Consider the following 14,502-nt stretch of genomic DNA (forward strand, 5'->3'; position numbering starts at 1 on the left):
TTCCGAGTCCACGGCCGGAGGACTTCGTCCCCACCTCTCCCACGCAGGCAGCTCGGTAAGGGAATCGCACCGCGACGGACGACCCCCTGCGCCGCGCCAGGGAACCTGCGGCAGTCTCCTGACGGGCGTGCGCGACCGACTGCACAGCGCCCTTGCATCGGTTGCGCAGCACTCACCGTGCACGCATCGGCGGACTTACCTGGCAGGCAGAGTCACACCGAGCGCAGTGACGATGCGGCGGCTCCGCCGCGCCCCCTCGAGCGCGCTCCTGGCAGCTGACTGCGCGACGATCCCAGCGCATGGCACGCCGCAGGGTCCGCGCGTCCGTCACCGTCACGGCGCGCAAGAATTCCGCGGGCCTCCTGACCGGCCGCCCGCACGCTGGGGGAGGGGCGCGGGCTGCCCGTCGCGCGAATCCAGGCTCCGACCGCGAAGCCCGTCCAGCAGGCCTCTGCCGGGCAACACCAAGGTCAAATCGCCGCGCTCGTGCCGCGGACGGTGTGGGAACGCCTCCGCGTTGGGCAGAGAAGTCTCTGCCATGGGATCCTCGGCGGGGGCGCCCGTCGCAATCTTGAGAGGCGTGGGGAGCTGGGACTGCCGCCGGCACGAAGGTGGCGGTTGCGCACAGGCTCGTGTGGACGAGCGGCGCTTGTGATCCTCGGGCCGTTCCTGTCTTTAATATACGGCGGGAACACATGTGAACGATGGCAACATGGGAGTTCGGACCAAAGGGGGTGCTGGCCCACAAGTGAAAAGATATCCCACCTGCCGATTCGAACAAGTGTAGCCAAAAAGCGCAGCCAAAATGCTCAGCGACCGTGCGCTTTACCGACTGGCCTAAACGGGACGCGTCGGCGGCAATTTGATAATCCGATCGCTGTATGACTGCTTTAGTGCGGCACCCGGATAGCGGGCGCCCGCGCCCCGATGCTCCTTCGCCTCTTGCTCTCGTCCGCCGTGGCCGACGCTCTATGCTGCCGTCCTGAACGCCTATGCACCACTTCTTCCAGCAAGACCCCGGGCAGGGCTCTGGCAACATGTTCGGCGACGCTTCGCAGGGCTCCCAGCAGCAACAGCAACAACAGCAGCAGCAGCAGCAACAGCTTCTCGGCACCATGCAGTCCACCAATATGGACCTGCTCGGCAACCTGAACATGCTCGCAAACCAGGACGGCGGGGCACAGCAGATGCAGCCCCAGTCGCAGCTGTCGCAGACGCTATCGCAGGCGCTGCTCGACCAGCAGATCAAGCTAAACCTGTTGCAGCAGTTGCTTCAACAGCAGACGCAGCTGCAGAGCGAGATCATACAGCAGCAGGTACGAACTTTGATTCGGTTCTTGCTGTGGTCTGCGAAGGACGACGCCGACATCAACGAGGCCGCTGGAAGATGAAGATGTTCAGAACGCTGTGATTCCACCGTTCCGACCGGCGGACGCCCCTTTCCTTTAAAAAAAATCATCAAAGTGTTTCCATCGCAGCTGCCGGTTGGAGGGGCTTTCGATAGCACAACCTAGGCCACCTCATGCGAGCACATCTTCACAGTCTTCACTCATTGAGGACCGCTTGGCTCGGGCTGGAACACGGACGCGACGGCAGGTGCATGCGTGCTCTGCTTCGTGGCTTTGCCACGGGCGTAGAGAGCGTGCGCGCGCAGTCGCGTCAATACAGCGCATGGCGCCCCGCTTTCGAACTTGCACCCAGCCAAGTTGCGCCCGGCGGCGACCGAACCGAACTTAGATAGCTCACCGTCAGCTGCATGATATGGTGTGGAGACTTGGCTCCGATGTATAGATGCCGCCTGGCAGGGTACTTTCCACGTGCTACTTCAGCCGCTCCTCTCCTACACATGGGGTGCCCTCGCGACTACGGCTGCTTTTCGGTTAAAGACCAATGCAGTCCAGTACTTGCGCGTGCGGGGTCCTGGGATATCCACCCGAAGGCACGCAACTCCGGCCTGAAGCTTCAGGTCAATTCTCCGTGTTCTGCCTCCCGATGCATTCGCCACTTGTTTACATGTATACTGACGGGTTTCTTCCAGATGGGACTATTGGGTGGAGGCCAGTCCTCTTACCCACAGTCTTCGATGTCCAGGGATACACAGCAGTACGGCTTACTCACACCAGGTACGTCGTCCTGCCACCTCTCGACCGCCTTGCCCGTATTTATATTTATATTTGTGCAGGACCCTCGGGGGAGCTGCGAGCGCAACAAAATACGGAGTTCATCTCACCGATGCTCCTCCACACCGCCAACACGAATATGGGCACGATATCCCAAAACCAGTCCAGCCTCCCGAACTTCATCTCTCAGCATATGCTACCGGCTGGCCCGCACTCCGCTCCGCCGAACATCGTCTTTAGCCAACCCAATATACCCATGTCACCCGGCGAACTCGACTTCAACGAGCTGCACATCCCGAGCCCCTTCCTCGGCCCGCACAACAATGCCGGGAGCTCATCCCAGGTCTCTGGCCAGCCCTCGCAGGGCTCTGGCAACTCTCATGGTATGACGTCGTCGAGCAAGCGGCGCACTACATCTTCGAGCGGCGACGAGTCCGCCTCCCAGAGCAAGCCCGCGCGCAAGCGGCAGATACGCACCCCGCCCGTTGGGCCGTCGACAAGTAGCAGGAGGGGCAGCATTCGCGGCGGCACGCGGTCGGCGAACTCGACGCCCCTCTTCCCGCCGACGACGTCGACGATGCGGCCGAGCCCCGTGCAGCGCAGCTTCCACGGGTCCGGCGACGTGCCCGGCGATACGCCATCGCCGGTCGATCCGCCGATGCCGCCCCCGGCCCACCCTGCGTCCTACGCCCCGCCGTCAAATGCGTCGACGTCCTCGGTGTCCCCGCCGCTGCCTCCCACGCCCACCTCCGCCGCTGGTTCGCAGACGCCGAGTCAGATCGCCCCAGTCACGCCGGCGAGCATGCTGAAGCTGGGGCGGCTGGCGGTCAGTAGCTCGCTTGTTCAGCAGCCCAGCACGCAGGACGGCGCCACGGGCCAGAACCCGAGGGAGGGCAGGATATCGACCCGGTCTACTGCGTCCAAAGGGAAGGCCGTGGACAAAGTCGCTAACGGCACGCTGACAAGCCCCGCTCTCAAGCCAATCCGCCCAGGTTAGTGCCCCCCTAGTACAATGGTATCGGTACAGCGCTTACTTTCCCGCTAGCTGGCAACGCGGTGATGACGCCGATGGCGGCCTCGCCTACGTCACCGTTCTCGCAGCCCGGTATGGTCGTGCGCAAGACGTCACACAAGGCGGCGGAGCAAAAGCGGCGCGACTCGCTCAAGACGTCCTTTGACGACCTCCGCATCCTCCTCCCGCCGATCCCGCTCCCGTCCGAGGAGGGCTTCCCCGACGAGCCGCTCCTGCCCGGGGCGATGCCGCCCCGCGGACCGCCGAAGGGCAACACCGAGGGCCCGAACCGTGGCGTCAGCAAGCTGCAGCTGCTGCGCTGCGGAAACGAGTTCATCAAGGTGCTCCAGGGCCGCATCGAGCGGCGCGACGACGAGATCGTGCGCCTGCGGCAGGAGGTGCGCCGGCTACGCGAGGTCGCAGGCGAGGACACCACCGAGGCGGTCGAGGGCCAGGAGATGATCGACCTTGAGCGGGACCTCGACGCGTGCGAGGTCTCGACGGGGCGCATATTCGGCCGGGCGAGGGCGTCGTCGATCACGGAGGGCGACGGAGACGAAGACGGAGATTATTGAGGTGAAGTATCTATGAAGGCAGGCTCGGACAGATAGCAATGAAACGCGTTGTACTTATTCCCTTCTGGGCGTTCTTGCTGGGGCTACTATTATATAGACGAATAGAAAGTATGTCGAGATGTATTGTTAGTTACCGCCTGTTGGCCATATGCCTATCCTTAAAAGCACGTCCGCTGCGTAGCATACCCCCATCGCTCCTCTCCTGCCTGCCCGCACCCGCCACAGACGTCTTTGCAGCCCTCCAAAAATTTATGTAACTGCCACGTAAGTATAAAGTGCTGGAAGAGCGGAGGCTTTTGTCTGCGAACGTGGCTCGCGATCATTTCTGCAAGCGTGCGCGATCACGATCTGGCATCTGCCTCCCGGATCTGGGTTATTGTCGTGCCACGTGGCCGGTATCTCATCCGGTGCCTGGCGCGCACAAGTTCGTTCGTCCCGCGCACTCTCCTCCCGCCACCGACCACCACCCCCTCCGCCCGCGGACGCTGCGCACGGTAGACCAGCTCAACATGGCACAACAGGGCGTGGCCGTCAACAGCGTATTGTGCGTGCTTCTACGGGGAAATGGAGACTAGCGACTTACTTATCTCACGTGCGAACAGCTCGGTGGTGTTCCTGCTGCATATCGCGCTGGACATCCCTATGGCGATCCAGGGCCTCTGGTCGCCGCTCAATCTTCCATTCCTGCAGCTGAACAACACCGCTATTGTGTTTATCAAGGTATGTCGCGGCAGACCGGTAGTGCCGCGGAAGTACTGATCATCCGCCCGCAGTTGTATGCGGCGCTTGTCGCCGGGACGTGCGTCGCGTCGCTTCTGTGCTTCAGCCTTCCCGGTGCGTCCTTCGCTCTCGCGCCCTGTCGTAGCGAGTCACCGCTGACGAGCCGTATTGTGTACCAGAATTCCTACCGGGCAAACGCGCGCTGGCGATCGCGCTCTGCGTGTACCACGTCACCTGCTCTACGGTCCTCTTCAACGCCCCGCGGTTCATTCCCCACTCGTTTGGTGCTCTCGCGGAAAAGTATTCTACGCATTTCCCCCCCCGCCCCGCGTTAACCAGTGCTAACGAAACCTGCCAGCTATCGCGCCACCCCGGAAGTCATGTGGGGCACCCTGCACGGTCTGGTCGGGCTCGGCTTCGCGGTGTGGTGGCAGGCGACCGTGCAAATCGCCGCGGCGATGGCAAAGATCGCAAAGTCACAGTGAATATAACGGCGGCGTTCCTCGGGCGCTGGGCCTCTGTATACCTTGGATTATACCCGTCAGCCTGTGCTCTAGGCCATAGGGGATGTTGTGCTGTATGTATCGGTGCGTTTGGATCAGGTGTTGTAACTTTGACATCGGTTATTCTGTGTTCAAGAGGGGCGTCCTTGGCAGGGCCATGCGGACGACCACCCTGCTGGTAACCGACGCAACTGGAGGTTCGCATCTACGGCCCCACCGACAGGATGACGTTGCTAATGGGAGCGTTGTGGAAGGCGTTCGAACTTCGAATTACGTGTCTGTCAAAGAGACTGGCACCTTCAAATCGAGGATAATTATACAGTCGGCGCCGACTCGGCGGGTCCAATACGGGCCGTTCAAGCTGGTTGCAGATGACCACACTCTTCCGAGTCGGAATCGCAGGCCCCACTCGCTGTCCACATGGGTGTGGGAGACGGATGAGCCTGGTGTCGCATGAAGCCTTCCTTTTTGGCTTAGAGATGGGCAGGCGAGTACGCTCTAGCTGGTGCATTTACGCTCGATCTAGCCCAGGTGTCGGATGCAGTGGCGGTCGCTGTAGCAGACAAGTACCATCCCGCGTCCACTCCGAGTTCGACGGAATCTTGCGGCCGGGTGCACAGCGTCACGAATCACGCTGTAACAGCATTGTCACAATTTCCAGCACCTCCAAGCCCACTCCGGCAACCGCCGCGCGGCCTTCCGTCTCCTCCCACTGCCTTGAATGCCATCGATCATCAGAGTCCGTACTCCCCCTTCGTGAGCTTTGCGCTGGTGGACATTGGTCACATAGAGAAAGAGAGAGACCTCCGGAACCCTCGAGGGTCACAAATACTGACTCACTTTTCGGAAGTTCTCATGCGTGGACGACTCGGAGCATCGTGCGATCGCGTTCTTATCACGCAACAGCCTAGCCTCTCCCTCAGAAGTGGCCTATATCTTCGTTCTGCGACACGAGATAGCTGTTCTCAACCGCTGTCTTTGACGAGGCACTTGTAGAGACTCTCACTGACGTCTCAAAGCCTCTCATTAGGAACACAGTCCGATTAGGGCAATTTTACGAGCGCTTCATCGCAGTCGATCTCAAGTATGGCCTCCTCTTCCACAAGTAAGTGTCATTACTTTCGATGTGCAGGTTGTAGTGCCTTTTCTTACACTACCCACCAATTTAGACACGCTGCATGATGCCCAGGAGAAGCGCATCTGCGTAATCGGCGCAGGACCGAGTGGCTTAGGTGCAATCAAGATTGTAAAGGACGCCCCACAATTTAAAGCCGGAAAATGGACTGTGACCGCCTTTGAGGCCCGTGAAACTCTCGGAGGCGTTTGGTTAGACATCCCGTTCACTACATCTGCACATCGACTCATAGTAAAATACTCGCAGGAACCCTGCGCCGGCGGATCCAACGGTTGCGGAGCCCCCTCTGACAGCGCTGTATGACTCTCTAACCACCAACACGCCGCACCCGCTCATGTCGTACACATCGTACCCCTTCCCGCCTGAAACCCCGCTCTACCCGCCCGCGCCCACTGTGCTCGCCTATCTCCACTTGTACGCGGAGAAATTTGACCTGCTCCCACACATCCGCTTCGGCACCTCCGTCGCGTCGCTGCACTGGAACACGGCCGCGCACAAGTGGGATGTCACTGTCAAAGGGCCTGGGGAAGAGCACCTCCAGTTCGACCTGGTCCTCGTTGCGAACGGGCACTACCGCGTGCCACGGATCCCCGATACTCCGGGTCTCGAGGCGTGGACCGCCGCGGGCAAGGTGACGCACTCGGTGTGGTACCGGCGGCCCGAGGACTACACCGGCAAGCTCCTAGTGGCTGGGGGCGGGTACAGCGGCATGGACGTTGCGTCCGAGACCCGTCCCTTCGCCCGGGAGGTGATCCACTCTATCACCAGGGCCACCCCGCAAGACGAGGACGGCGGGAAATTCAAGCGGCGTGGGCGTGTCACCGAGTACCGCGACGCCGCCGCGGGCGAAGTCGTCTTCGAGGACGGCACGACGGAGACCGGGATCGACCACGTCGTGCTCGCCACCGGATATCAGTTCGCCTTCCCCTTCCTCACCACACCCGAGGTCCTGCCTGCGCTCCCGCCGCGTATGCCCCCCATCCCTGAGGCGCTGTACAACTCGACATACCACATCTTCCCGCTCGCGAAGCACCTGTTCCCGCTCGTGACGTCCTACCCGCCGTCGAGCCTCGCATTCCTGGGCCTCCCGCTGCGCGTCGCCCCGCTCCCGCTCACCGAGATCCAGACGCAAGTCGCGCTGAAGCTGCTCGCCGACCCCACCGCCCTCGACCTCGAGCACGAGGCCGCCGCCGTCCGCGCGCGCTACAACGCCTTCCGCGCGTCGCTCCAGGCCCGTGCCCAGGTGTTCGCCGCAGACGAGACGGCGCTCGAGGTCGCGATCGCGGACGCGTGGTTCCGGTTTGGATTCACGGAGCAGTTCGACTACCGCGACGAGTTGTACGAGTTCGTGGGCACGGCGTACCGGGTGCCGGCGTGGGAGCGCGAGCTGTTCGAGCAGAAGGATCTGCTGCGGGAAAGATGCAGGGAGCTGCAGCGGAAGGGGGAGGAGGGCAAGTGGCTGAAGGGCGTGGGGTCGGGGGCGGACCCGGTGCAGGAGTGGGCGGACTTCATGTGGAGGGTGCTCGAGGGGAAGGCGCCGCTGGAGGAGTGATAACTGGTGCGTTGCATGTGCTGCCGGGAGCGTTCCATATACTGACTGAGGGTCAAAGCTAGATTTCAAGCTTCGGCCGTTAAAGGTGTAAATAAAACTTGTATCAAGTTCTCCGTATAAATCAGTGGCGATCTGGCCGTATTTTTCTTCATGATAACTGGGTCTCTACGGGGAAGGCTACCGCTCGAGGCCCACGACATAAATCGTTGCGTCAACCCATCCATTTGCCATTCACCGCCGGGAGACTGGAGTTGCTTCAGAAAACCAGATACTTGGTGCTTTGACCGCCAGATATTACAAACGTATATACCCAGTGCATAATGCCGTGCACGATGGGCCAAGGCGGGTGCTATGCATGATGCATGACACCCGGGCCCATTTAACGCACAATCAGCGCTAGACTTGAGATATCGAACTTTGGACCAGACTCCTGCGGCGTACTGTCCACACTGCCTATATACTCCTCTTGTCCCTCCTCCACTTCCTCGTTCTTCATCCTCCCCCCCCCCTCGCGTTGCGCTCCTCATTGCAAATCCTGTGTTCGATCACGGCTCATCTAAGCGACGGCTTAACTCCGCGATTCTCGGACCGTCTGCACGCACCCGGCCGAACTTGCTGGAACCGGCCGTCTACGCTCTCTTGCTGACTACGACCACCGGCTGTCTTTGCAATACACACATATACCCCCACGCCTCCCGAAATTCTCCTGCCAACACAACGACGACGACAGCGACCATGTCGGACGGCCGCGGGATACCGCTGTTGAGTGGCCCGCCACCCGAGTACACCGCGAACGAGCCTTCGTGCCGGAAGTGCAACAAAGAGTTCAACATCCTCTTCGCGCGATCGCGCAGGTGTAACCACTGTGGTGCGTTGCCACGTCTGCCTCGACATGGGCATCTGCTGCGAGCGTGCTGACCGATCTAGGTGCGCAGGCTACTCGTACTGTCATTCGTGCAGCGACTACCAGGCGCTCATGCCGCGCAGAGGGAACGAGAGCGGGTACGACCCGGTACCGGTGTGTGGCTTCTGTATTGAGCTGTTGCAAAGTATGTCCTTGCGTCGCGCGATCGCAGGGTGGGGGAGACGCTGACCGGTGCAAGCGTGTAGTCACCGCGGCCGGGAAGGGTCAACTCAAACAACTCCCGATGGCGAAGCTCAAGCGGTATGCGAAGGCATACAACATCGATGTTGGAGGCGTGATTGAGAAGGACGATTTCATTGAGCGGTTGATTGCGGCCAGGGTACGTGCTTTGTCTTCTCGCATGGGCCTCCCAATTCGCCACTCCCTACCGCGACCTTCCCCGCTATTCGGACGACGCACTAACGTCGACCTATGAAGATGCCTAACGGCTGTCTGCCTACTGCGAAGGAGAACCACTACCGCAAGGGTGGCGTCCCGAACCGCGCCGGCAGCCGTCCCCGCGGGCTATTCACCCGTGCCATGGATGCTATGAGCGGCTCCCCTCCCTCCCCATCCTCGTCGCGACAGCAGCCCCAGTCTCAGTACACACCGCACCCGCCATACCAACCGCGACAACGTACAACATCCGGGCCTAGTCGGTTCCCCCGCCCCGACCTAGACCCGCGCGACAATATACCGCCACAGCAGCAGCAACCATACTACCACCAGCAACAGGCCCCCAGGCCCGCGCCCCCTCATGCGAACACGCGCCCTCCACAACAGCCGCAGCCACAACAGCAGCGGTACGCGCCGCCTCCGGGATACCCACCTCACTATGCACACCCGTACCCGCATCCGCAACCATATCACCAGCCTCAGCCTCAGCCCCAACCCTCACGCCCGAATAACCTCAACGTGCCACCTCCGGGGCGGCCACGCTCCGCATCCGCCACCGCCCCACCAACCCCGCGCACGCAGTCGCCGCCGTCCGTTCAAGCCCCCAGTATCGATGCGCTGCTCGCGATGCCGGACGCGGAGCTCGGCCGGCTCTCGGTCGGTGTGCTGAAGGAGATTCTGTTCGTGAACCACGTGAATCCGGGGCCGGTGGTGGAGAAGGGCGACCTCGTGGCGCGCGTGCGCACGCTCGTCGAACAGGAGCGACGCGAGCGCGAGCGGCACGCACAGGAGGAAGAGGAGGAGCGACTATATGAAGAGGAGATGCAACGTGCACGAGAGGAGGAGCGGCGCGCAAGCGAGGAGCGGCGGGCAGCGAGAGAGGCGGGAGCGCGTTCTGAAGCGCAGCCGGTACCCGCACCGCAGCCACAGGCGCAGGAGGGCGCGTCTGCGCCGGGGCCTGTATCGACCCCGCCGCAGGGCTCGGCATCCGAGTCCCCCGCGAGCACGCTTACGCCGAAGGCGCAGGCGATGGCGACGCGTCTTGAGCGTACGGGGCTGTGTGTCATCTGCCAGGACGAGGAGGCGAATATTGCGATCGTGGACTGCGGGTACGTTCTCACTCTCCTCACTCTAGAGGTTTGGACATTTATTGATCGTGGGTTTGGTTACAGACACCTCGCGCTGTGCCGCGGCTGTTCGGACCTGATCATGAAGAGCACGCGCGAGTGCCCGCTGTGTCGCACACGGATTGTCACAGAGAGCCGACTGCTGAGGATCTTCAAGACTTGAACGGCAGCGGTACAACATATTTTTGGGTCTGCTTGTACGGCTGGCCTAAAGGACCGGTCCTTGGCTTGCTGTGAGATGTCAGGGCGCTTCGTCGTATGTATGTAGGTATTGCTAATGTCAGTCCTGTGTGAAGTTGTAGTCGTGTATCTCAATAATTTCCTCTTCAATCTATGCGAAAGGTCAGTATAGTGCAGCCTGGGGTGAAGGCGTTGATTAGTTGCTATCATGCTGTCCGAAAGGCCCTAGTCTCTGTGGGCGCACAATCCACGGCGGCAATTTGACAGGACCTTGAGGTTATTGAGAGGTGGCAGCCAAACTATAGCGAACCACCGGAATGCAACGACCCGGTATCATACGGTGAACGAACACATCAAAAGAACGTCAATATAAGGAAGGACGGACAGCCTGATTAACCTGGCCATTATCAGAGCATACGACAATCGGAAACATAGGCCGCTCACGGCCTTCAACACACATCTCGCCGTCCCACCAACCATTGACTATACTAGTAGGCGCACTGAAAACTTGCAGCGTCGTTCTGATCGCCTCCCCGGTAGTACCGCGCCTTCAGCGGATGCTGCCATGCCGTGTCAGCACTCGCAATTCTATCGTGACTTACAGGGGGCGGACCTTGCACAGCGGGCGCGTGAACGCGACCCCATCCGCCGCGACGTCGTTGTTAAACTTCGTAGCGAGGATCTTGGTAGGCGCGACCCCGTCCTCGACCCAGTGCATGAGCGCCGCGAGGACATCGTGCTCGGCGTCGAACGGGATGGTTGCTGTTGTGCGGACGTGCCGCAAACGCGCTCAGGTCCGGGTTGATTGCCTGCGCGGATGTGTGTTTATGTAAGTGTGGAGCTTCTGGATGACGGCGGAGACTGGGAGGCGTACATCTGTGTGCCCGGGATTGGTAGCGTCCCCGATCTTGTACACGCTCGAGTTGTACTGGTCGACCGTCCAGGTCGTGTCACTGTCCCCCAGGTCAGCATCCGAATTCTCCTGTGTCACTCGTAACTCGCTTGTGCGTACTTGAGCAACATGTACTGCACCCAGTTGGTGATGAGCGTGTTGGGAGTCTCCCCGAGGAGGAACGTAGAGTACACGTCCTCGCCGCCGTAGTTCAGCCCGGTGAACACGAACTTGCCGTCCTCGTAGTAATACGCGTAGATCTGGGGTATAATGGCGATCTGGTCCGCGTTCAGGCACGTTGCGGGATCTTGGCCCGGGCTGCAGGCCAACGTTTCAGGGCGGAAGCTGAATTGAAGAAAAGTCTTTAGCATGGTGATAAGCCGGTGAAATTCTGAAGAAGGACGCACTTGCACACTGAGGGATCGTTGATGACATTGTCAGTTACCTGTGGCTCACATATCAGCGCACGCCTCTACAGCTCGGTGGTGGCGGGAAGACACACGCCGTCAAGCGCGTCGCACTGCTTCATGACCTCCGGCGCGATCACGCCCGTCCACGTCGCTGCGGGGATGAAGTGCGAGGCCGTCGCGGGCCCGATGAGCTTGGAGAGGTGCGCGCCCCAGGCCACGAGCCGCATCCAGTTCGCGGGAGAACCGATAACCTGCACGAGAAATTCTACCCGTTAGGGTAGGTAGGATAGATAGACGTAGGAGAAACTTACGATGCCGTCGAAGCTGGTGGGGAAGAGCTGGGTTTCTTTGAGGCTGAGAAAACGACAGGCGAGATCAGTACGATTCAAATTGCGATACAATGCGAGAAAGGCATACCCCTGCCGCCCGCCTACGTTTAAGTACATGATGAGTGTGCTGAAGTTCACGGTAAGAACAAGAGAGTTTACCCGTGGAACAGCCCTGGTAGTACGACCGCTTTGGTGCCTGCTGGTGAGACTGCTGAATAATGTCCTTGCCTGCTAGGACGCTGAGATGAACAGCCCTCCATGCGAAATCTACGATCGCGTTCTTGGTAGATGAGAATGTTGGCCTCGCCTACGTAGTTGCGTAAGACAGGTACAACGAACTCACATCGTTGTGAGGTCCGCCCCATGTACCGTCATATGCAGAGGAGTTATGGCCTCCGTTAGTGGACACACCCGCAACTGTAAGAAAAAGGCGTCAGCGGAAAACCTTGCCACACGTGCTTTCATTCCACCCTTATCCTTGTGGAAGTGCGCGGCTACTGAGAGCCGCGACGTCCGCTATGACTTCGGTGAGCCCCCAAATCAAACGCACGTACGCCACGGTTGCTCGTACCTCTTCCGGAGACACCACCGCCGCCGATGGTCAGCATGCGCTGGTTCCACGCCGTTTTATCCGGAAGCCACACTTCCGTATAAGCGAAAGATCCCGCCGTGGCATTCGTGGTGATTAACAGCTGGAGGCGGCAGAACGCGGGCAGACTCGCGGACCCGAAGCCGAGGTAGTCGTTTGAGATCACGACGGTCGTATTCGCGGGGTAGTACGTCCGCTCCGCAACCACCACGCCCGGGGAGGCCTTGGGGGAGAACCCCAGGCAGGCGGCGGATGGGGAGCTTGAGCTCTTGCGGCGGACGGCATCGACGCCGCCCATCACCGCAGAGAACTGCAGGACGCTGACGAGCACGAGGGCTGCGATGGTGAACATGAGCACGAGCTTGAGCGAAGGGGAAGGCTTGCGATGTGCGTGCTTTATAATCGTAGTGTTGATTGTCCGAGGACTTGGGTCCGGGGACTCCTCCGAGAAAGAACTGCGTGCTACGGCTGGGAGTAGACTCATGAGCCGCTGTTGTCGGATGATAGAGTAAATTACATACCAAGAAGTGGCGTCGGCGAGGCTGAGCGTTCGAGCATCTTCAGCGGTGGGTATGGATAGCGTCGGGGGAGTTTTTCAGCCGCCGTAGACTTTGAACATTCTTGTAGGGTTTCTATGCGTGATCAAGGTGACGGGTTACTTTGAACCATCTCGGTCCGAACGAGTCGAAGCCATCGGTCTGGTTTCATGGGCGGCCGAGAGTTCGGTCACACAAAATACAAAACTGCTACGTACAACTACGGACCGAAAGCATAGCGATGGACCCACCAGAAGTAGTGGTCCAGGATGATCACGACACGATGCATAGCAAAGTCGAAGCCCGAGCCATACCGGTGGCAGTGGCAACTCAGCCTTTCAGACTGCTGCAGCTTTCAGCATTCCCGTGCCTTCAGTCCGAGAGTGTTCTTCGATGGAGTCAATTCGTATTGTAGTCATCAATATACAAAATCCAAACTGGTCAGGTAAATGAACCCATAGTCAGGAGAGCATGAGCAGACATACCGTACTGTACCTCCAGGACCAAAGCGGCGGGTCACAGGTCACAGCGACCTCCGCCGCGCCGCTTTAGGGGGTGTGTCCCGCGTCACAGTCGCCCCCGCCGCTTCAGCGGCGGCGAGCCGACGCCGGTCACACTCCAAAAAGGCGTTTTTGGCGGCCCTGCGGGGCCCCGCGCCGCTTTGCCTACCGGGCGGTCACAGGCACCGCCGGTCGCGCCGCTTTGGACGGTCGTGTCCGGCCGGTCACACCCCAAACCCCCCGCCGCTTTGGTCCCGGAGGTACAGTACTACTATCACTGTACGGGATATGCAAACGATTTGTCTATTTCTGCAATTATGAGCGCATACCTTCGCAGGATGCCACCGAAATTCGCCATGTGGTCCAGATTGGTCTTTTACATATGTTGTTGTATTTTATTTCCTCAAAAGACGACAGGAGCTGACCTCGGAGCACTTCCGGAAGGGCGACTTTATTCTCGCCATGTAATGCAAAGTATGGTCACCGCCAGTCACGGCGGCACGTTGGAGCTCCGACTCGGCAATCGTGTGATGAACGCTCGGTGCAGGCGGGAAAGCGCGCCCTCACCACGTCCGAGGTCGATTTGCATTCCCTGTCCCTCCTCACTCAGCCACCGCTTGCGAGTAGGCAAGCTCGCGTGCACGGCGGAGTTCAAAATTGTCACTCTGCGAGTAGACATGGGATGCAACATCTCTCCCAGTGGGGAACCACTACTCAGGAAAGCAATCGGGTTGGTCGATTATATTCCGAGTCTTCATGGAAGACCATGTACGAATTTTCAGCTCTATCGGTAGAGAAACTGGCTATGGATCTAGGTATCAGAATTCATCAGACGCCCAAGCAGCGCATACATTGGCCCCTCAAAACCATTGTTTCTCAACTCCACATTGCAATCCTTCGTCAATCCGTTTGAAACTTCGTAGACGTTTTACGATGCATATATACAGGTGGTCACCAAAATTAGAATGCGAACGGACAAGCACTCGAGGCACAATGCGCGATTTGCATTGCATGTCGCTATT

The 14,502-nt window shown here is 59.8% G+C and overlaps 5 protein-coding genes across 5 annotated transcripts; 4 read left to right on the plus strand and 1 right to left on the minus strand.

Annotated features, from left to right (window-relative positions):
- The first annotated feature begins 2,377 nt into the window (after positions 1 to 2,377).
- Positions 2,378 to 3,895, plus strand: TRAVEDRAFT_172984 (uncharacterized protein). Its single transcript, XM_008044248.1, has 2 exons — positions 2,378 to 3,112; positions 3,166 to 3,895. Exons 1-2 carry the CDS (start codon positions 2,506 to 2,508, stop codon positions 3,705 to 3,707), a joined length of 1,149 nt encoding a protein of 382 aa, XP_008042439.1. The 5' UTR covers positions 2,378 to 2,505; the 3' UTR covers positions 3,708 to 3,895.
- Positions 3,896 to 4,216: 321 nt separating this feature from the next.
- TRAVEDRAFT_51410 (uncharacterized protein) lies at positions 4,217 to 4,912 on the plus strand (the record flags this gene model as incomplete). Its single annotated transcript, XM_008043871.1, has 5 exons — positions 4,217 to 4,251; positions 4,310 to 4,427; positions 4,481 to 4,541; positions 4,607 to 4,727; positions 4,786 to 4,912. The coding sequence occupies 5 exons, from the start codon at positions 4,217 to 4,219 to the stop codon at positions 4,910 to 4,912; spliced, it is 462 nt and encodes a 153-aa protein (XP_008042062.1).
- A 1,104-nt stretch (positions 4,913 to 6,016) lies between these two features.
- TRAVEDRAFT_74154 (FAD/NAD-P-binding domain-containing protein) lies at positions 6,017 to 7,617 on the plus strand (the record flags this gene model as incomplete). Its single annotated transcript, XM_008044249.1, has 3 exons — positions 6,017 to 6,035; positions 6,100 to 6,256; positions 6,312 to 7,617. The coding sequence occupies 3 exons, from the start codon at positions 6,017 to 6,019 to the stop codon at positions 7,615 to 7,617; spliced, it is 1,482 nt and encodes a 493-aa protein (XP_008042440.1).
- Positions 7,618 to 8,352: 735 nt separating this feature from the next.
- TRAVEDRAFT_130420 (uncharacterized protein) lies at positions 8,353 to 10,207 on the plus strand (the record flags this gene model as incomplete). The annotated part of the gene is made up of 5 exons (XM_008044250.1): positions 8,353 to 8,489; positions 8,545 to 8,666; positions 8,728 to 8,861; positions 8,960 to 10,026; positions 10,090 to 10,207. The coding sequence occupies 5 exons, from the start codon at positions 8,353 to 8,355 to the stop codon at positions 10,205 to 10,207; spliced, it is 1,578 nt and encodes a 525-aa protein (XP_008042441.1).
- Positions 10,208 to 10,774: 567 nt separating this feature from the next.
- On the minus strand, positions 10,775 to 13,002 carry TRAVEDRAFT_51413 (tannase-domain-containing protein; the record flags this gene model as incomplete). Its single annotated transcript, XM_008043872.1, has 14 exons — positions 10,775 to 10,784; positions 10,827 to 10,927; positions 10,977 to 11,033; positions 11,099 to 11,177; positions 11,237 to 11,461; positions 11,524 to 11,561; positions 11,619 to 11,777; positions 11,838 to 11,880; positions 11,944 to 11,956; positions 12,015 to 12,162; positions 12,199 to 12,272; positions 12,354 to 12,371; positions 12,427 to 12,912; positions 12,966 to 13,002. The coding sequence occupies 14 exons, from the start codon at positions 13,000 to 13,002 to the stop codon at positions 10,775 to 10,777; spliced, it is 1,488 nt and encodes a 495-aa protein (XP_008042063.1).
- Positions 13,003 to 14,502: the final 1,500 nt, after the last annotated feature.

This window comes from Trametes versicolor (assembly GCF_000271585.1).
Source record: "Trametes versicolor FP-101664 SS1 unplaced genomic scaffold TRAVEscaffold_10, whole genome shotgun sequence".
Classification (NCBI taxonomy): Eukaryota; Fungi; Basidiomycota; class Agaricomycetes; order Polyporales; family Polyporaceae; genus Trametes; species Trametes versicolor.